At 35.1% G+C, this 23049-nt stretch overlaps 1 protein-coding gene across 2 annotated transcripts in view; it reads left to right on the top strand.

Moving 5' to 3' along the window:
• Positions 1-23049, top strand: part of LOC129739072 (uncharacterized) — a 54147-nt gene that overhangs the window by 3804 nt on the left and 27294 nt on the right. For both annotated transcript variants that reach the window (XM_055730447.1, XM_055730451.1), the window contains 2 exons: positions 14808-15156; positions 15219-15336. In XM_055730447.1, coding sequence (XP_055586422.1) covers positions 14808-15156; positions 15219-15336 — 467 coding nt within the window. The remainder of the gene's footprint in view (positions 1-14807; positions 15157-15218; positions 15337-23049) is intronic.

Here is a 23049-nt window from a genome sequence, read left to right as displayed (position 1 = left end):
TTTCCCTGCCAATTATTCAATCGAAACGAATAGCTACCGATCATCTCTGTGAGCTGCCACTTGCTGCTCATATTTCGCACCTGACATTGTCTCGATCGAGAATGGTATCATGTTCGTTGGTATTTTTTTATCGCTGCCTCATCCAGTGCCAGATTGCAATCTAACACTCTCCGAGACGCTACGTTGCGATGCTGGTTGGTACCTATTTCGTAAGATCCGTTCAGCCATGCCAAACAAAGATCGATAGAAATAGCGCGCATGAATGGGATCGGGAGAACCAATCGAATATTCTCACGTTCGTACCTATAGGGAATTTTAAACATCCGATCGCATCGGTTCGGTAGTTAGCTGCTGCTACTCACGAAATGCATGCATGTTTTCTTCCCTTCGCTTACTCATGGTGGGCGAAAAGAAATGATGAAGATCGGTAGGGCACACCAAAAATGTATGCAGAAAGTGCATCCGAGATGCACCGAACGTGCATCTGTTTCTTTCAAGGTTTCTTAATTACAATAATGTTTTCAGGGAAGAAACCGGAAGTTTAGACCGCTGCTAGCTGTTTAGCTTTCCGAGAACACTTGGAAGTTGAATGAATACACAAAACACTCTCCTTCTCGTCGTCATTTTTTGTGACTGATTTTATGAATGAATGCTTGCCCCTACCACGCCACACATCGCCCTCGTGCGTGGCTGCTGGCTGTGGTGTGGTGCGAGCATGTACTGTACATCTTGACGAAACAATTATAGCATACAAGCTTTTTCCCCTTTTTATCGCTACAGTTATTTAAGCGAAACAATTTTTCTACCTCAGTTTATCAGTTCTTAAAGAAATTATTTTGAGGTTACATTTTGAGTAACTTGTTAGTTTTTTTGTTAATCCCTTTGAACCAGGGGTGAGCAACCTTTTGAAGCAACGGGCCACTTTTAACTTGAAATTCTTTCGGCGGGCCGCATTAAAACCATGTAAAAGTAGTACTAGTAGTGTACTTGCATAAACATTTTTTATTTAAGTTTATGCTGATTAAACCAGCCAAAATTGGTTCATTAAACACTAAATCTTGATCATTTTTTAATAATTGAAATGTTTTAATTGATTGTAAATGTTTTGAATAATCCTTTTTTTTGACAAAAAGGAAACATCATTAGAAGCACAATAGGCAGTTCAATATAAAATCATTGCATTGAGATGTTGAACAAGGTTTCAAAAACTCATGAAAAAAACATAATTTTACAGATTTTTAACCAGATTTGTCAATGTTTTATTTACATTTTACATTCTAGAGTTTTTTTTGTCTAAGATTTCATAAATTTAATATAGATACTTCGGGAATTACCCAAGCAACCAAAAGTTCGAATATCACTTAAGGAACGAACTAATAAGTTCATATATAGCTGTACAAAAGTTCTGTGGAACTTTTTTGCTGTTCAAAATGCTTTTTAGAGGTCCATGGAACTTCATTCTTTATCAAGTTCAGCCAATACTCAAAAAAAGCTTTAAAGTACTGTTTTGGTTTCTGTTTCTACTTTTTGGGAACTTTAAAGTTTGTATGAAGAAAAACAATCTACTTGTTACGTACTTCTCATTTTTTTCAAAAGCAAGTAGCTATCAAAGGGTTGCAAGTCTTTTTGTACAGCTCAATAGTTCGTAAAAAGTCTCTGTTGTACTATTTTGTAAACTTGAAAGTTTTTTATTAGTTCCAACGGGCATTCAAAAACAACTTCTTGTTATAGAAACTTTGAAGTAGATTTAAAGGCTAAAATCTACTTTTTTCGAACTTCAACACGTGTTTGTATAAATAAACACATGTCGTTACTTGGGAAACAACTATATGAAGTACACATTAAGTTCCGGAAGAACTTTTTAACAGCTTGAAAGTGGGAATTAAGTAGAAATAAAGAACCTGAAAGCCGTTTTAAAAAAAATCATCACATCGAGTAAAATCGTTGCCTACTCATGATGTTCATATAGGGCAATAAGTATGGATCTCAACTTTCAAGCGGCGAGCTCGGGTACGAGGCTTGGTAAGAACGTGTTTTTTAAATGTAATGTGAGTTAGTAACAAATATAGTTGATTTATATGAATCTAAATAGCAGACTTGAGAAGGCAATTGAAGGAGCGGAAGAGTAATTTTTTCGATTTTTTATGCTGCTTATAAAGTGGATTTTGAAGCTGGTTAGAAGTTGTTTGACGATTTATGCGACCTTTTTGTCAACTTTAAAGTTCGTTTAACTACTTAAAAAATGAGCTGAAAAGAAGTTATATTAGCATACTCGATTAAGCTGATAAATGATCAATGATAGAGGAATGTTATCCGAACTTTTGGTTGCTTGGGTAGCTTTCTAAGGCTGAATCATGGAAATATTATGACTGGTAATGTGGATTGCTAATTTTGAAGTATAATGACTCAATTTTATCAATGTTTGGAACACTTTGCCTGTTAAATTCTGGAAATAGTATCACAAATAACACAAGACAACAAAATTCACATTTTTCTGATGTGCAAAGAATCTCAGAACTGATTTTGACTATTTCAGGGGCGCTGAATCCAAATGTCAAAAAAGTTTTTCGTCAGCTCTAGTTTTCGAGATAACTTTTAAAAATAGGTGAAAAATTAGTTTTTCAATTTGTGTACAAAACTGTAAAATATAAATTATTATTGACTTAATGATCAACTTTCTCAAAGACCGCGAGTAAAATTCTAAGAAATAAGTTCTTTTTTCTTTTTGTTAATTTTTTTTAACCTGCAAAAAAACAGGAATTTTTACAAAATTTTAAAGAAGAAATAAACTAAATTGAGTCTTTGATATTTTCAAAAGCGTAAATCTAATCATTTGGCAGCCTTTAACAAAGCTTTCATTAATGATGTCAGAAGAAGTTGGAATCATAATCTCATTTCTATTATTTTCTATTTATTGTAGAATTCAATTTTTTGAAACCTCTGGTACAAGAACATATTTTCAATATCTTAGTTCTTGATTGAATGGAGGGTACTAAAAGCATTTGGTTTTTATTTAGGTTTTTTAACTTATCAGTTATGAAAAATCGATTTTACCCAAACTGATCCATTTGAAAATTTCCACACGCCATATCACTAAAGCTAGAAGTGATTGGCGAAATCTGTGAAATGTTTTGAATTCAGGAATCCAAAATCTTACAAAATCAGTTATTGAAACATAGGCACCAAAAATGCTGTTCCCCTGTATTATCGTTACAAACTTTTTGGATTGAATTGCAAAATTACAGATATTGGCACAATTTTCCCGTATGTTTGGATAACGTGTCGCTATTAAGCCTACCCCCATTCTGATACCTGAAGATATCAGCAATTTTTCAACTCATTATCTCGGATACTAAACGCACCACAGACATCAGACTTTGAAAATTTGAAAAAAATGTGTGACGAAAATAAAAAACAATGAATTACATATATTTCTATGGAAAACATTTTTTCTTAAATTTAAAGTACATCATATGAAAGCTTATATTATAAGCTTTCATTTGAACCGTTCAAAATTTTTACACACTTAATTGATCTATGATTAAAATGAGTAAATAAGTCAAAAACTTTTAAGCCTTGTAAATAAAAAGCCCCGCATTTCTCCATAATCTTTAAACTTTCAATATCTAGTTTTCGGTCCTTAAAATAAAATGAATGAGTTTCCAGGCACCTTAAAGCACCGTTTTTAGAGTTATAGTCAAAAAAAGATGAAAATATCACGAAAATGTGTAATTTTTGCCCATTATTAAGTATAAATTTAACAAAGTTGTTGCTGATTTGTCGAAAAAATCTTTCCTCATAATTAATCAATCATTTCACATAGTTTTCTCATGAGTTTCATGAAATGTTATGATAATATTTATTATTAAATTATCAATTATTCCAATAAGCGGCTTACAAAAGAAATAAAAAGTTGGGGAGGTTGTATTTCACACGACCATGATTCGTAGAATTACGAAAATTCCATATTAACTGCAGCAGTATAGATTGACTTCTTAAGGTATTTTGTTAGGAACTTATACAGATTAGTAATTGAAATTATCAACGGTTTGTATTAACATATCTAATTAAAAAAAGTTCTGTTAAGGTAAAAGCGTTTGTGGCAGTGGATTTTAATTTTGATTCAAAACCCGGGCAATATCTAGCAGAAGTTCAGGAGATTCTGATGAAAGTGGATAAGAAAAAAAGAAATATTAAAACGTGAAAAATTATTTTCAGTCGAGGCAAGTTAGTTTTCTTATAAAATTTCACAACTCCAATAAAAACAAGTTCATTTCGATGAAAAAAGCTGTTGTAATTTCACGCAAAACACATAAATAATGTTGCATCAAAGCAATCGAAATTATTTAACCAACTTGTCTCACAACTAGAGATGTACCGAATAGTGGTATTCGGCGAACGGCCGAATACCGAATATTGAGCTTTTCAACTATTCGGCCAAACGAATATTCGGCCGAATATTCGGTCGAATATTCTATTGAGTTTCAATGAAAAAAAAACTTAAGGGATTATTTCAATGCTTTCAATTTCTTTCATATGAAGGCCCCTCATGTTCTTTAGTCGATTGTTTTCAACTGGATGATAATATCGGATGATGAATTACAAGATACTTTTAAGTAGAGGTCTTTCTGATTTTTAAAATGTCACCAATTACTGAAAGGACATCCGATGACTAGTCGCTTCTAGAGCGTTTATCCTCAAAGAGATTGCATTCCTATAGAAACTGGGATTAAAAATGTCGAAACAGGTGCCGCCAAGCTATTTTAATTTGCTTCTTTGATATTGAATTAGATGAAGGTTAAATTTGAGCAAGATATCTTCAAAATAATTGTTGAAAAGATAGATGATCTTTAACCTTAAGCAAACTATACTTTTAATCATACGTATCTGCATGGTCAGGCATTCGAGACGATTTTGGGAAAAAAATATTAAAAAAGGCAAAATTTATGTTTATTTTGAAATTTTTGAAAAATCATTATAGAACACAAAAACTAAAAGTTTGGAGAAATTTGAGTTTTTTATTTGATTTAGCAAATAATCTGACAAAATTCGGGATGTTTTAAAAAACATCTGGACATCCCGGACAGATTTGATTTATCTGGAATCTTCGCTGGATTTATGGGCAAGCCTGAATATATCCAGATAATGAGAAATACACTTAAATCAAAGGATAAAGTGATACTTGTCTGCATTCTCCTGGACGATCTACAGTGAAAGATAAGAGGATACCCCTTAGATGTTTTGCTGAAACCATAAGTTTTTAATGATTGTGTTGTAAACTTTTCAATATTTTATAAATTATCCAAAGTCATTTGAAAAATTTTACAAGTCTGTAGTAGATATTCGGCCGAATACTTAGCTCAACTATTCGGTGAGCCGAATATTCGGCTTAACGGTTTTTTTACGGTATTCGGCGCCGAATATTCGGCCGACCGAATATTCGGTACATCTCTACTCACAACACATATTAGAATAAATAATGCTATCTAATATTTAAGTTTTTGGTTTGATTTGGAAAATACTGTGGATAAATGTGGACAAAATCCGATATAACCAGGCAATCAGGAATGCTTAAGATAACAATACCGCAACACATATTCAAAATTTAGCTTTCATTTTAAAATACAAGTTAGTGTAAAAACTGATTGTGCTTAGCATAATCTTTTCCTTTGAAATCCAACGAAACAACCCACGAAAAGGTTACGCTAAGTGCGACTTTTGAAAGTAAGAGTCGATAATCATTCTAATTCGCGAATGTAAGTACATGCGAATTGATATTTGTATTCTGGAGAATTTAATTTTTTTGTGAAATTTTCAAAATAAGAAAATTTCCCAGTATAAATAGGAAAGCCATGGTTTGTTAGCAAGTTGAGTGGTAGGGGTAGGGGAAACCGATCGAGAACGCAGGGACAGGAATAGCGAACATATTTTGGTTGATTCCTGAGTTAGCGCAACGTGTTTGAATTTTGTATGGAAATTTGTTTGGAAGAAGAAATTTTTGCACATTAAATCATCCAGAAAATTCAAATAAGCTTGGAATGATGTTGGCCTTTGATTTTTTGTTTTAACTATTCTTAAGCATCATTTTTTGCTAACATGACACGCAGCTAAGCATTTCCTGAAAAAGTTATAACCATTTCAAAATAAAAAAATCTGAATCCATTGAAAAATATTAAAAAATGGCATTTAGTAATTTCATGAAAAGTTTTTGCAAAGGTTATATAAATCAATAAATTCTCTGGCTATGCAAAGCGGTTTTTTGAGATTTTTTATTATCATCCTACAGTTACACAGCTTTCAAATAAACAGTTAAAAATGCTAAAATTAAAAAAAATCTATTTTGATAACAAAAATTTTGTATAACATCGAATATCTTTTCTGGTGTACAAATTAGGTTTATGCTTTGTTCACATAAATTGTATTGCAAGAATCAAGGAATATTTTTCCTTTAAAGTTATATTTTTTTTGAACTTCCAGTACAACTCAGGCGATTTTTAAATGAAAAATTTTGTTTTCCCATACAAAATTAAAACTCGTTGCGCTAATTCAGGACTGGATGGATCGATTCCAAAATTTTTATTGCTATTTCTGGCAGCAAAAACAACCATAAAAAGTTATGGGAGGTGTAAAAAATTTAAGAATTTGAAATTTCCATACAAAGCTTGCAGCAGTCTACTAAATATTTCTATCACCAACTGGTGTTAGTAGCGACCTGGCACTATTCTTTCTATTTGATGACCGTGTTAGGGAAACGCTGTTTGATGAAAGAAATTTATCCATAGAAAAACTGTTAGATTTTTGCAAACTTTATTTTTAAAAAACTGTTTTTTACGTTCAACGATTTATGAATAGTAAGCTACTTCATAAAATATGTTGATTGATAACTTGTTAACACATTAAACAAATTTCCAATACTCCAGCAAATTTAATTCAACAGCAAACGATTGCAATGTGGGTACGCTTGGCAAACAAAACTTGCAAAGTTATGTACTAATCCAAAAGAAAATTAAAAAAAAAAGTTTTTTATTGTAAGTTACATGATTTATCTACTCAACGATAACAATTAATGTCGGGAAATACGAACGACAGTGTCCTGACAAAAGAATTTGGTTGTTTTCTCTCTGCGCATGCTGTTTTTTTGTATTGTTGTTTTTTCATTGGACATTTTCTCGAAACACACCAAACATGGTTTCATATGATTTTTTTTCGCCCATTCACTTCTGGAGTAAGGCTGGTTGGTTTCCCAATCAAATCTTAAAAGTAGTTTTAGGAAATGGAACACAGATGAAACCACCAACTCAAATGAAAGAGTTTCGATTGAATCAACCTTAGCCTGCAACGAATTATCCGAGCTGGAGATGGAAAAATCAAGATTCTACCGACTTTCTTCGAATTGGTTAACCGGAACTACTTCACTCACCGAAAAAATTACACCGACGGATCCAAAAGCCCAAATGGTCAGGTTGGATGTGGAATCTTCGACGATGAATACAGAGAAAGTCTCCCGCTCCCCGAAATGCCTTAGTCGTTGCTCTTGAAAAATGTTGCCACTCATCTAACCCTTCCGTCATCTTTTCGGATTACCTGAGCATACTTACGGCGGTAGCCTCCAACAACAGAAACCAACCATGGATTAACGACATAATCAGACTAGGATTTGAAAATAAAATCAACCAAGCTAATTTAATTGAACCACTTTTATGAACACTATACTCGACAACTCTTTCATTATTTTCTGCCGTTTCGTTGTTGTTTTGAACCACTATGCCCGATGATTTTTTACGCTATCGCCTTCAGCGTCTATACCCTGGAGCACCAATACCGAAATGTACAAAATATTTATACAGTACCGTTCATAATTGTATAGAAATTGGAAGCAAGCGCACTGTCACTTCGACTTTGAACTTCCATAACTTTTAACTCTGATGATATTTTTTGATCAAATTTTTTGCGTTAGATAGATCACACTATCACACTATTGTAACACAAAATTTGAGCTTTCTGGAGTTTGTGTGGCCTGAGAAACAGTAATTCTACGAAAATTTGACTTTTTGGACTTTTCTCATTCAAACTGCAATATCTCTAAAACTACGCTATATTTTTTATTGAAATTTTGCACAGTGATTGTTGAAATATGAAGCTAGCATGTCTGAAGTTTTCGAAAAGTTCTATTGATAAGATCAAAAGTTACGCGAGGTGCAATATTTCAGGTATGAACCTTGAAATGCGATTTCTATAGAATTTTGGACGATTCATGAGAACAATATCGTTTCCTCCACCAATCAGACAAAAAATGTCTGGCAAAAGCAATGAAGAAAAGAAAAAAATGGAATTAATGATCCATTTGTGTTTTCAAATCAGAAACTCGCGATATTGTTGTGGTTTTTCGGTTGAAATAGATTTACTGGTTGTTAAACAGAGAATATGATTTTCCTATGGAAACATTCGTCCAAAATTTTATAGAAATCGCATTTCTAGATCCATGCCTGAAATATTGCACCTCGCGTAAATTTTGATCTCATCGATAGAACTTTTCGAAAACTTCAGACATGCTAGCTCGTTAAACTGTTCGGTAATTTTTTCGGTAAAAAATAAACGAACATCGGTAAATCAAGAATCGATTTATCGATGTTCGTTTATTTTTTACCGAAAAAATTACCGAACACTTTAACGATTTACACATGTTAGGATTTCGGTAAAAAAATTACCGAACTCGGTAATTTTCGTTTACTGTGTACAATTATGAACGGTACTGTATATATTGACAATTCATTGATCAGCCGAAAAAACGTGATGAATAAATCAAGTATCTCAACAACCATTACTCTTAAAATCCTGAGAAGGACTTTTTTAGGACGATTTTTGCTTGGATGCAAGCAACAGCTTTCTTAGTCGTTCCAGTCGCGTTCACTAGGGCAGCGGCCCACCAGGCTGCAGCAAAGGCAGCTTTTTCCATCAGCGGCTCTTCAATGTCTTGCAGGCCACCAAAATCATTCTTTTTTGCCGCCTCATTGTATGGAACTGCCCCATAGTGCAATGGTGGAGTCGTAAGTTTCTCATATAGTGGCAGCAACTTTTTCTGCAAATACAGACCCCGTTCGATTTTGGCAACACGCTCGTACATTTTATGTTGCCAAAATCGAATGTTGCCAAAATCGAACGGTTTTTTTCTTATCTTGTTTTTCAGTTATTTTTACAAAATAATTATTATTATTACCAAAAACGTTGTTTTTGGTCAATTTCTGACCATTTGATTAATTTTTAATTTTTTTTATCATTTTTTTTATGCATTTTGCACTTTTCTTGTTTTGTTCATAATGTTTGTTTTCTTTTGTCATATTTGCTGTTTTTGTCATTCTTCATCATATTTTAAGTTGTTCTTTGTCATATTCAGTGTTTTGTTTGAATTTGTTTTCTAACTTTTTGAATTTTTCATCTTTTTGTCATTTAGTACTCAATACTTTATAAAATTTTAAAAAATCTTTGGTTTTTATTGTTGCATTTTATCACCATTTTAGAACAAAAAACCGTATTAATGGTATTTGTCTAAATTAAATTGATCATGTTATAACGAAAACTAAAAGGTAATGTTGTTTTTAACACTAAACATACCGGCACTTTGTATATACCTATTTATACCGCCGGGGGTCAAATGACCCCTAACACCTTTTCCGCTAAAACTCTGTTGTTTCTCAACCGATTTTTACAAATTTTATAGTTTTGGAAAGCTTGTAACGTGACTCAAATATAGTTCTCAGACAATATTCAGCTACAATCATGGATTTTAAAGTTATTCGTGGTCTAAGAAAAAAAATCCAAAAAAACATGCTTCGGGAAAATGGCTGTAAGTCAGTTTATAGGAGCGCGAAAAAAAATTCATTTAGTGCCTGGAAAAGCTGAAGTTAGAAGCTACACGTTGCACATATGGAAAAAAAATTAAAATTTTTTTTAAGATCATGACCACAAAAAATGTAAAAAAGTGGTGTAAAAATCGTACTTTTTAATGAACCAATCGCCAAAGCTGTCCCAGTCACAGTAGAAATTTTTTGAAAAGTGAATTGGAAAGTTGACGTAATTTGTGACATTTTGGCATCTTTAGATTTATAAAACACGAAACACTGAATTTTTGATAGTTATTCAAATGTAGCTGTTTTGAGACTTTTTTATCAATTTACTTTTTCCGAGACTATTCTTACACTTACGATCGGCTTTGCACTGGATTTTGGGTATGTTAACAAAAGATTTAAGGAATAAGTTTATATGCACAAGAAAGGAAATTTCATACCAATTCTAGTGATGTAATTATATTGGCGGTGCAATGCGTGACAAAAATATGATAAATATTTTTCTGAAAGTAAAAGCGGAATTTTTTAGCTAATGCGTGCGTGTTTTTTCGTTTCATTTCACCCGTCTTCGTGTGCAAAATAGCTTTGAGATATTACCACCCACTGCGCCCGTCTGCCAAGCAAGAACTGGTGCTGACTTTTCAAAATTCTGAAACTACTTCACTTTTTTATTTATCATATTTTTGTCACGCATTGCACCGCCAATATAATTACATCACTAGAATTGGTATGAAATTTCCTTTCTTGTGCATATAAACTTATTCCTTAAATCTTTTGTTAACATACCCAAAATCCAGTGCAAAGCCGATCGTAAGTGTAAGAATAGTCTCAGAAAAAGTAAATTGATAAAAAAGTCTAAAAACAGCTACATTTGAATAACTGTCTAAAATTCAGTGTTTCGTGTTTTATAAATCTAAAGATGCCAAAATGTCACAAATTACGTCAACTTTCCAATTCACTTTTCAAAAAGTTTCTACTGTGACTGGGACAGCTTTGGCGATTGGTTCATTAAAAAGTACGATTTTTACACCACTTTTTTACATTTTTTGTGGTCATGATCTTAAAAAAAATTTTAATTTTTTTTCCATATGTGCAACGTGTAGCTTCTAACTTCAGCTTTTCCAGGCACTAAATGAATTTTTTTTCGCGCTCCTATAAACTGACTTACAGCCATTTTCCCGAAGCATGTTTTTTTGGATTTTTTTTCTCAGACCACGAATAACTTTAAAATCCATGATTGTAGCTGAATATTGTCTGAGAACTATATTTGAGTCACGTTACAAGCTTTCCAAAACTATAAAATTTGTAAAAATCGGTTGAGAAACAACAGAGTTTTAGCGGAAAAGGTGTTAGGGGTCATTTGACCCCCGGCGGTATAAATAGGTATACCACATACGTATTTCGAAATCTACAAACTTAAAAAATAATATTTTGATGCAAAAATACGTGCATTTTGAAAATAAAAATAGTCATGAAGGAAAATTTGCGAAAAAATGAATACAATAAGAGTTATAGTCATTTGAAGTTCAAAAAATGTCATTTGACCCCCTCCGGTATAAATAGTGTTAAAAACCGTTCGATTTTGGCGCATGTGCCAAAATCGGATGTTGCCAAAATCGAATGTTGCCAAAATCGAATGTTGCCAAAAACGAACGGGGTCTGTACTTCTTTTGGTAGATATCGGCATTTATTGTTCCTTTTCTAAAGAAACTCGCCGACTTCAATCCGCAGGAGCAGATTGCCTGCCACACAAGCACTTAAAAAATAAAATAAAATAAAAATAAAAAAAATTAAATAAAACAGATGAGGTTGATTACCTAACGGTCCAGATTTGGGTCAGATGGTCCTGATTTTCTGCCTCTTCCTGGCAAATCATCGAACGTATCACGGAGAAAAATATATAGATTTATCAGCGATATTACGCGTCTACATGAACATAAATATGATTGTTTGGTTCTGGCCCGAAAATACAACCAAGCCAACCATCTAATTATAAGTTGCCACAAATGGATAAATGGCTGATTTAGCAATCGCATCAGCTTCGATAATCCAACAGGAATTTTGAGTCAATCATTCGTATGGCTATTTTAACTGTACTACTGCTCCCCATGAACGTCGGAAATTGTAGATTCAAATGTAAATTAAAATTAATGTAAGCATTTAACTATATTGTTTTTCCATTTTATTTTTAAAAGACAGGTGTTTTTTATTGAATCATATATTACATCAGTGGCATATTTTTTTATTCAAACCAATGCAATAAACCTAATTGATGTTGCTGCTCCGCCGTTTCCAGAAGGATAATTTTCGAGGCTTGCTCGGAAAACGCCACCCTGGCCCTGAAACAAAATTTAAACTAACAATCGTTAAGAACAAAATTGCTTTTTTTTTTCTACCGAGAGAACGTTATCAATATTCAAAATATATCGAATGACTTACGTAATAGGTATAGGTAATTGATTTGGAGACATTTTGGGGGATTTCGTTATTTCCCTTTGCCTCGGCCTACCGGGATCAAAGTATGTGCGCTGCAACAGAAATGTCCAAGCGGATGAATCTGAAATTGAATAAAACTGTTAGTAGAACAACTAAACGTACACAACAAATTAGACTTACATTTTCGCTTTGTGATGAGTGTTCGTCAAAAAATAACTTCCACCCTGGGGGAGGAAGACTGAACTGAATCAAAGCAATCGAAAGATTCCTTTTAATTCAACCACGGTAAATGAAAAGTTCATATACCAGTATTTCGATAGCAACTTACTACCTTCTTCAGTGAACGTTTTCGATTTCGAAAACGTTCACTGAAGAAGGTAGTAAGTTGCTATCGAAATACTGGTATATGAACTTTTCATTTACCGTGGTTGAATTAAAAGGAATCTTTCGATTGCTTTGATTCAGTCGAATCATTCAACCAAGTAGGCTCATACCACAACAGAGGAAGACTGAATAAAAAAAGAAAAAAAATCTTTCAAACGTCTAATTTCTCTCATCAATCTACCGACCAGTGCGAAGGTACAAATCTTACTTTCATATTTAGTGAATTTCAATAAAACTTTTTTGATGCTGAAAAGGACTTGTTTTGCATGAAACAATGATTTAATTGGGTTTGGTTTTGCTCTGGCGAATTCTGCAGATCAGGCGTATTGAGTTGCTTAAATTTCGTTGAAGTTTTTGAAGCTGATAAATAAAAATTGTTTGATTAATGGTTGTTCTAAAAATAGCTTAAATAACAGATTTAGATTTAGGGTAGTTCCAATGATCGAACAAAATTTTTATATAGTTTAAAGTTTACGATTACAAATCTTTTCAACAATTGTTGGCTTTATGCCGAACAGTAAAAAAACGATACAGAAAACGATACAGCGAATTTCAGTCTTCCTCCCCCAGCTTCCACCAACTTCTGTTTTTGTGACATTCTAAAACTACCCAGTAAACCATTAAGCCCTGTAATAAGCCGCACAAAAGCCAAGTAGCAGCACTCCAGTGCTTATTAGTAAGTGTTAAGTGTTCATATTTTTAAAACAAATCCTGCGTAATTTGTGTTTCGAATCAGTTTCAATAAAAAATCTATAAATTCAAAATGTTGAATCTCCCGATGTTTTTCTTCAAGTTCAAGTCAATTTAAGAAGGCCAGAATCTTTCACATTGAAACATGTAACGCAATAGATCATTCAGCAAAGTCACCATTAAATGGATAGTCGTTAGGCAATCGGAGTTCGATTCCAGCTTCTGAACATCAGCAGTTAAAAAAGTTGGGTTTGAGCGAGAAAGAAAACAAAACAAATCAGAGATAAAAGGAAAAAAGTATAAAAACATCTTTTTATTTATTTTTTTTCTCCAGTGGGTTCTGCCCACTGAAAGATTATTTTGACATTTCTACGTTGAATTGCCCAGTACTTAATGGGGCGGAGCTCCGGAGTGTTGAGCGTTTTCGGCACGAAATTGGCCTAACTGTCCGCATATCACTTCAGCACGTCCTTGGAGTAGTGGCATGAAGCCAAATCCGGCCAGAAGATTGTTGGGACGTTGTGGGCCTTCAGGAGGGAAAGCAGCCGCTTCTCGATGCACTTTTTCATGTTCACCTGTCCGTTCGTGTCCTGGGTCACGAAAGGTGCACTCCGCTTCCCGCACTTGCGGATGGCTTGTCAAACCAGAAATTTATTCGCAAATTTGGACATCTTCTGAGTGCAGACATGCTTCGCAATGCTGAACTTATCCTTGGCTGTGAAAAACAGGTTGCCGGGGATCTGTTTGAAGTCTGTCCTCACATATGTTTCGTCAGCATGTTGAGATACAACTTCCTGGCACGGGTTTTGGCGGACTTGTTCTGCTTCTCGTCGCGACTAGGGACCTTTTGTACCTTGAACGTTCGAAGCTCAGCCTTAGTTTTGGCCTTCTGGACAAAACTTCGGCTTAGGGGCAGCTTCTTAGTCACATCCCGAACGGAGGTGTTCGGTTTTCAGTTGAAGACCCCAACTACGCGGTTGTGATTTTTGGTGATGACGAAATACTTTTTCCCTCACTTCTGGGCTTCCGATCGGTGGTCAATCGTTCCTCGAACCGCTTTATCACTCGCGACACCGTGGAATCCGATTCCCAACGTTTTAGCGATGAAACGATGTGATAGATCCTTGTTCTCGTGATGAATGCGCAAGATTTTATCTGTTTCTTTCGACTCCATTTCCGCGAGTTTTGATCATAGGACTTTAATACTGCAGGACTGCAGGACTGCAGGATGTGAACAATGCACTATTTTCATTAAATTCTATTCAAAGGTAAAAAGTTAGAGCAATTTCATAGTGGGGCAATTTCATCGTGGACACCCTTTCCTTACTTTAACGCAATAAAACTATTAAATTGAATTTAGGTACCTTCAGGTTAAATTTAAGTTGAGTCGAATGAAATTCAAATCTCTATATTTTCATACTAAAAATCATCTGATGTTTTTTGCTCTTTCAGATAATCCCAACTACTTCGATGAACAAGTCGCAACTCGAAGCAAGGAATCGTCGGGGAAAAGCTTTTTCCTGTTCAAGAAACGCAACTCTTGCGGGAAGCTGGTATCGCCAAAAGCGACAAACAATGAACAGCCACGACGTCCGGAAAGCCTGAGAGGTTTGCTGAGGGTTCGCAGCAACAGCACGACGTCCTCATCCCTGGGCAAAACAACTGAGGGCTCAGGACGGAAGCATAGCACCCTGGATTATCGAAACTGCGGCGAGAACCGTAGAATTGCCAGCAGAATAGCTATCAACCGAACAAATTCAGAAAATACCGAAGATGATGTTTTTGAAGCGAACATATCTAAGTAAATATTTAGAACAATTTTTAAAGTGTGTCAAGTCAATAACTATGTTTTCGATTTCCTAGTCATTCGCCGGGAAACTTCGTGCCATATCCGGAATCCGGTTCGACTGAGTCAAGGAGACATTCAATCGGAACATTCGTTACCAAAGACCATTTACGTATGGGTTCGATTTCAGATGAGGTGAGTGTTATACAGAAATAGGTTCCCAAGCAAGACTCTACCACGCCATGAAATGAGTTTTAATTGTACCTGATACTAATTTGCATTTTTGGTAAAATGTTGACCGTTCAACTTGAATCTATTATATGTCTAGTTCTGAAACTTATTGAATGTACCCGTAATTCTACTCGCCGATGCTATTTTTAGCACGACTCGGAACTGCCTTATCGACTAGCTCCTATTACGGTCTAGTTACACAGATTATATGACCAGCTGTATCCGTTTATACTCCGTAGAGATTACAATCTTGATATTTTGTAGAGATGCACCGAATATTCTGTCGGCCGAATATTCGGTGAGCCGAATATCGCCTAAAAAATGTTAAACCGAATATTCGGCTCACCAAATAGTTGAGCTAAGTATTCGAATAGGCCGAATATTTAATATCAAAATTTATAGACCAACAAACGATTTTGGATAATTTATGACATACCCTTAAGTAATGTTGAAAGAGCTACACTTTGTCTGTGGCTACACAATCACCAAAAACTTATGGCTCAGCAAACCATCTTAGGGGCATCTGTATACTTTTCACTGTTGATCGTACAGGAGAAAGCTAACGAATGCCACTTTATATTTTGATTATCGTTTAACGAATAACGAATTCGAGATTAGTTAAATCTGGCCGGGATTTTTAAAAACCTTCCAGATTTTTTTAAAATAATTCACAGATGATATTTATTTCATGACAAATATTCAGTAAAAACCTTAATGAACTAACATTCCTCTAAAAGGTTTTTGCCCGGTTTTATTCAGATTATTTGAAGAATCAAATAAAAAACTAAAATTTCTATTTGAAAATTTCAAGATTTTGTATCCCAAAACGATTTTTAATAAATTCCGAAATTAACATTAATTTTTTATTGTTCTTTTTTCGATTATAAATGTTGTTAAAAGAAAATGTAAAAAAGCAAGGTACAATCGATAAACGAGCATTTGGAAATTTAACGACGGTGTTTTTTTCTTCATGATCAAGAAAACTCGATAAAACCGTCAATATAGAGACCGATCAGTGTTACCCCAAAGCATCAAATTCTGAACAGAGACGAAATCGATGTTTGAATCGAATTTCAAGTAGTCTAATCAATATCTGCAATAATGTTTTACGTTCATAGGAGTCCACTGGTTTTATAAATGTGAAACATGCCACATTCCCCTTAACAGAAAAAATATATTTGAAAAATATTGAAAAAGTGATCAATATTACCCCGGATTACGGAACTATCGTTTAGAACACAACCGGTAAGGTAAAATATTATATATTTCTCATTCAGAATGTGAGAAATGTGTATGGCTTGGTTCACTCTGGCTCAACGAAAAACCATTTTTTTCAAGCACCAGCCATACTCGTTAGATGCTACTCGTAAAGCGCCTATTAGTAGGCTCCTACGTTTAGAACAAATTGCCCATTTCAAATGATATGCATTGGTGTTTTTTCAACGTTTTGATTCGACCAGAGGGAACTGTGAGCAAACATATAGTTATTAAAATCCAATTTTCTACTAAATGTGATATCAGAAATCAACCAGTATAGCCTCAATGTCTTGATGAGAGTGTTAATTTTTTGGATAAATGGAAAAATAAGAAATCTTTTGAAATGGTACTAATTAGTAAGGCTGTGAACTTTGAACTTGTTTAAAACGCAGGTTTAAGTGGTGGAATAGAGTTATCTTTATTCATGTTTCGTCTGTGAGGTCAGTAGAATACAACTGTATTAATAAGCGATAGCTAATTGTCACTTTTCACTTCTTATATTCCCTAACCGGGAATGTTCTCATTTCTCAATGAGTACTTTGATATTCTTACCCAGAATATCTGGCAACACTGTTGTATCACCACAAACCCAATTCGAGTATTGCCGCCTAACCGTGTGATGATGTAAACATTTGTACCGCGTTTATCATCATCACCTGTCATCAGCAATCATTGATCTATTGTTCTCGATTGCGAATTGGAAATAGTAAGAGGAACCAAAACAAACAATGTTTTGGTTCTGCTGCAATCGGCAGCTATGTATGTGGATCCGCCGAAACCGTGAACTCGAAATCGAGTTCATGGCGTTCAGTTCGGTCTGGTCGAGTCCCGATCATGACAAACACTTCATTCGAAATTGCACCTCGGTTGGAGTTATAATAAAAAATTTTTGACGGTTTAAAAATTACCTAGAATCCTAAGTGTTCACTCAACAAAAGTATACAATGTGTATAACACGGAAATTTGCGCCTAAAAAGACGCAATAAAATACGAATACCGTAATCCGGGGTAAAATTGATCACTTTTTTAAAAATATTTTTCGAATATTTTTACTGTTAAGGGGAATGTGGCATGATTCATATTTTTAAAATCAGTACTCGACTCCAATGAACATAAAACATGGTAGAAGAAATTTATTGGACCATTTTAAATTTGACTATAAAATCGATCTTGTCTCTGTTTTGAATTTGATGCTTTGGGGTTACATTGATCAGTCTCTATTTTTACAGTTTTAACGAGTTTTCTCGATCAAAAAGGATACAAAACACCTTCATAATATTAAAAAATGCTGGTTTATCAATTTTATCTTGCTTTTAAACGTTTTCTTTCAAAAACATTCACAATTGAAAAAAAGTACTATTATGGTGCATACATTTAGGGGAAAAAATTGAAACGAATGCTTAAAAGTTTGAGCTGAAAAAATACAAATGAAATTTTAAACTTAACACATTCATCTAGGCTCTCCCACTATTTTCATTTTCATTTTTTCGTTAACCATTTGATAGGGTTTCTATCCATTTGTCCAATGCGGACTTACTGTTGGAAAATGTCTTTATTTTTTAAATATCAAAAATTTATCACTAAAAGACTATAAAAATAGCACTATAACTATACATGTACAAAGTAGAAAAGTAGTTCTTTTACATTCAACAACCCGTTTGCTTCTAGATGTTTTTTGGTTTCACCAGGAGAGTTGTTTGTTTGCAAGCCTGGGAAATTGTAGATATTTTAAGATTTTTAAATTACATCTTTACCAACAGAAAAAAAATTCAAATACAAACCAAATTATATCTATTTGATACTCAAATCATATGCGTTCAAACGTAGAGAACAGCATTCAAAAATTCAAACTATAGACTGAGTTATTGATGATAATTGCAAATGCAAAAATGTAAAAATTTATTGTTGGTCTAAGATACCCCGGTGATCAAAGTTACCTCGTTTTACGGTACCTACCTAAAGCTATGATCAGTAAGTATTCGGGCAAATCATTTCGGTGATAGCTTTGTTACTAGAATTCGGATATGTTAAACTTTAGCTGCGTTGTGTTGGTTATGAAAAGGACTATCTTGCCTATTTTTTCAGATTTTTAATTTAACGTGTGTTCGAGATTTCATGGTGCAATAAATAAGACATAGTAAAAATATTTTTTCCCAATCATCTCGAAAATCTTCTATATATATAAAAATGAATTTCTATCTGTCTGTCGGTCTGTCTGTCTGTTCCCTATAGACTCGGAAACTACTGAACCGATTTGCGTGAATCTTGGTAGGTGGGGGTATTGGTGGCCGGGGAAGGTTCCTATTATGATTTGAGACCCCTCCCTCTCTCATGAAGGCATCCCCTCACAAACAAGAGACAATTTTTCGCATAACTCGAGAACCGATCAAGCAAATGGTATCAAATTTGGCATGGGGTGGTATTTGGGAACGAGGAATATTTCTATGAAGTGGGGTGATAGGAAGGGAGGAGGGGGGCTACCTTACATTTGTTCGTATAACTCGAAAACTAATCAAGATATCGGAACCAAATTTGACATGGGAAGGTATTTGGATACGAAAAATATTTCAATGATTATTTGAGACCCCTCCCTTTTTCCAGTAGGGAGATTTATATTTTTACATAACTCAAAAACTAATTAAGCAAATGGAACCAAATTTGGCATGGAACGATATTTGGGTACGAGAAATGCTTCTGTGAATATTTGGTATCCCTCACTCCTTCAAAAAGGTGGATGAAAAGGGGGAGGAGAGGTCTCCCTTACAATTTTCAGTATAACTGAAAAGCTGATCGAGCAAATGGAACTATATTTGGCATGTGAGGGTATTTGGATACGAAAAATGTTTCTATTATAAATTGAAGCCCCACCTTTTTTCAGCGGAAAGACATAAAGGGGGCTTCCATACATTTTTTTTTCGCATTACTCGAGAATTAATCGAGCAAATGAAACCAAATTTTGCATCAAACAGTATTTAAGTACGAAAATACTTTTTCTATGTGAAACAATTCCTTTCTTGCAGAAGGATGATAGAATTGGATATATAGGAAAGGAAGAGGAGGCCTACATTCAACATTTTTTTTTACAAAATCCGAGAAATGGACAAAACTTAACATGGAAAATTATTTTGATATGATTCTATGATTATCTGACACACCATCCTCTTTCAGTGAGTAGGTACATGGGGTACATGGGAACGAATAAAAATGGGTATGATTATTAAAGATCACGACCTCCATTCAGCTGGGGGTGAAGGGAAAGACAGGGGGGGCTCTTTGATAAGTTCAGCATAAATCCAGAGCATATCAAGCAAAAACAACCATTTTTAATAAGTTGGATTGTTTACGTACGATTAATTTGAAACCCTCCAGACAGATTAAAATTAACAGATCTTTAACACAATTTTACAGAGCAAGATTCAGAATATTAGTTTAAATTATCTTTGTGTTGCAATTCGTTTTATAGCGGTTGCTTATGAATTATGTTATAATTTGATTCAAAATAATGCCAATAAAACAATAAAAATTTGAATAATTTTTGAAAATATCATTTGATTTTGAAAGGTGTAGCAAAGCACACCGGGTCAGCTAGTTCTTAATATTTTCTTAATTTTTTTAGTCCAAATTGTTAAGAAGTATAAGGAGCATCTTGGATACTCACGAAGTTCAAACCAAGCATCGGAGTGGAACCCTTGATCTCAACTATTGTAAAAAGTCTATGGTTATTGGGGATAACTGAATGCAGACCCCTTAACTTTACAGTAATTCCGTTTCCGGCAGCCAAAAAGTTTTGCCTGACTAGTAGACACCAAGTAAATAACTAATATTGAGCAGTTCCATAGATCCAATCTGTAGAACCGGTTTTAACGCAATGTGACAGATGTGTTCTGATGGACAAAAAAAAATATGTTACCTAAAACCGAATTAAAGATATGCCCACTCATGAATAGGTTCCAACCAGATTTCAATTGATTTTTCCAGGTGAATTTGTGTAAAATATCATGATTTTACAAAGGGTTTTCTTTTGTGGTAAAAATAATAGAAAAATAATAGATCAATGCATGTTTGAAAGAAGTGTGTAAAGATAAAAAATAGAATTTAAGATAAAGTAAGAGTATTTATTGTTATCAACGATAAATTTTTTTTTTTCAAATATTTCTACATTGAATATCATATTAACACCTGCATTTCCTCCACAGACAGTTTTTCGATCAAATAAACAGTTTTTAAAATACATACGTTTGTAGCTGCCCGGATTGTAAATGATCATAGCCTTAAAACGAAAAAAACAATTCCATTTACCCCGTTGTGACTTCTTCATTTCTCAACCGATTTTGATTCTGGAAATGGCTTCAAAAGTTTGAAGAGAATTTGAATTTTCATTACAATATATATAAAGGATGCGTAGACCTAAAAAAAACCTTTAAATTTCGTGGCGAAATTTAAAACACCCCTTTTCCCACGATCTATAAGTTCGAAACTATAAACAATTAGCTCCAACCGCCTTAACATCCTGGAAGAAGATGACATTAGCCATGTTGTCGGGTACATAATTTTTTTTTGAGTATAACCTGTGTAGAGAGAAAACAATACCCATTCATCATTAAACTTTACTTGTAAAAAATTGACTTATTGAAATGTATGTATCTAGTTTTTATCTTAGTACAATTTGATATTTTTAAAATGCAAAACAAAGATGACAAATTCACATTTCACTAATGTCTTTGTTTAGGACAGGCGCGTTGAATGGGCCATATTTGACAAAATAGGAACATCAGCCCATAAACAATTCGAAAATTTTCCTATACATCCCATTTTACTGCACTTTTTTCTAATGTATTTTTATTTACATAGTATTCCGTCTCACGACATAACTTGACGAACATAATTCCTAAAATTCACTCGGTCCATGGCAACCGTTCTCCAATTCCTCGGGCACCCCACGTTCGCCAGATCACGCTCCACTTGGTCTAACAACCTCGCTCGTTGCGCCCCCGCTCGTCTTGTACCTACCGGATTCGTAGCGAACACCTGTTTTACAGGACAGTCGTCCGGCATTCTCGCAACATGTCCCGCCCAGCGTATCCGGCCAGCCTTCACCACCTTCTGGATACTGGGTTCGCCGTAAAGTCGCGCGAGCTCGTGATTCATCCTTCGCCTCCACACTCCGTTCTCCTGTACGCCGTCAAAGATGGTTCTTAATACTCGTCGCTCGAATACCCCGAGTGTACGCAGGTCCTCCTCGAACAATATCCATGTCTCGTGCCCAGTGATGGTAAATTTCGCCCGTCACGCTTGACCCGACTAGTTTTGTTTCATCAAACGACTGGCACTGTTCTCAATTGACGGAGCCTCACTACTCGCATGACGGATAAAGCACGACAACAATCAACATTTCTCCATCATCGACTGGCGAAGCTCCTACACAAGGTCAAAATTTCTCCTGAGAGTGAATGGCAAATCTCTTCACACTTCGATCGGCTGCTGGCGGCAGGTACAACTAATTGAACGACTTGCTGGCAGAGAGCAACAATAGCAATAAAAAACCGAAAACGGGCTTGCTGGCAGAAGCAACAATAATAATAAATTCTTTTTTTTTCGTCTTCGGCTTGCTGGCAGGAGCAACAATAATAATAAATGCGTTTCTTTTTCGTCACCGGTCGTTTGAATGCGATTGCTTGACTAGCTCATTCTTTTAGCTTAATGACTGGCAAACGAAGTGACTGGTCGTTAAGGAACAGTCAATTGAGTTTGACGGACCAAGAGGCTTCACAGTCACAGCTTCACGCCTCATGACGATGACTTTTGCCAAGCCTGCTCGTGCCCGTAGAGAACAACCGGTCTAATGAGCGTCATATACAGGTTACACTTCGAGCGAGGACTAAGTCTTCTCGACCGCAGTTGCTTGTGGAGTCCATAGTAGGCACGACTTCCGCTGATAATTCGCCTCCGGATCTCACGGCTGGTGTCATTGTCTGCGGTCACCAGTGAGCCGAGATAGACAAAGTCTTCGACTATCTCCAGCTCGTCGCCGTCGATCGTGACCTTGTTATTACTGGACAAGCGGGTTCGGTCGGTCTCGGATCCGCAGGTCAGCATGTACTTCGTCTTGGACGTATTAATCATCAACCCAATACTTCCTGCTTCGCGTTTCAGTTTGCGGTAGATGTCTTCCACCGCCTTAGATGATCTGCCGACTATATCAATTTCATCGGAAAGCAGATAAGTTGACTGGATCTGTTGAAAATCGTGCCCCGCATTTCGCCCACCGCTCGTCGAATAACACCTTCTAGCGCCACGTTGAACATCATGCATGATATACCATCACCTTGTCGAAGCCCCCTGCGTGATTCGAATGGACTCGACAATTCACCCGAGATCCGCACACAGCACTGCGTTCCATCCATCGTCGCCTTGATCAAT

The sequence above is a fragment of the Uranotaenia lowii genome, chromosome 1 (assembly GCF_029784155.1).
Source record: "Uranotaenia lowii strain MFRU-FL chromosome 1, ASM2978415v1, whole genome shotgun sequence".
Classification (NCBI taxonomy): domain Eukaryota; kingdom Metazoa; phylum Arthropoda; class Insecta; order Diptera; family Culicidae; genus Uranotaenia; species Uranotaenia lowii.
Note: the sequence above shows the minus strand (reverse complement) of the source record. Positions and strands in the feature narration are given on the sequence as shown.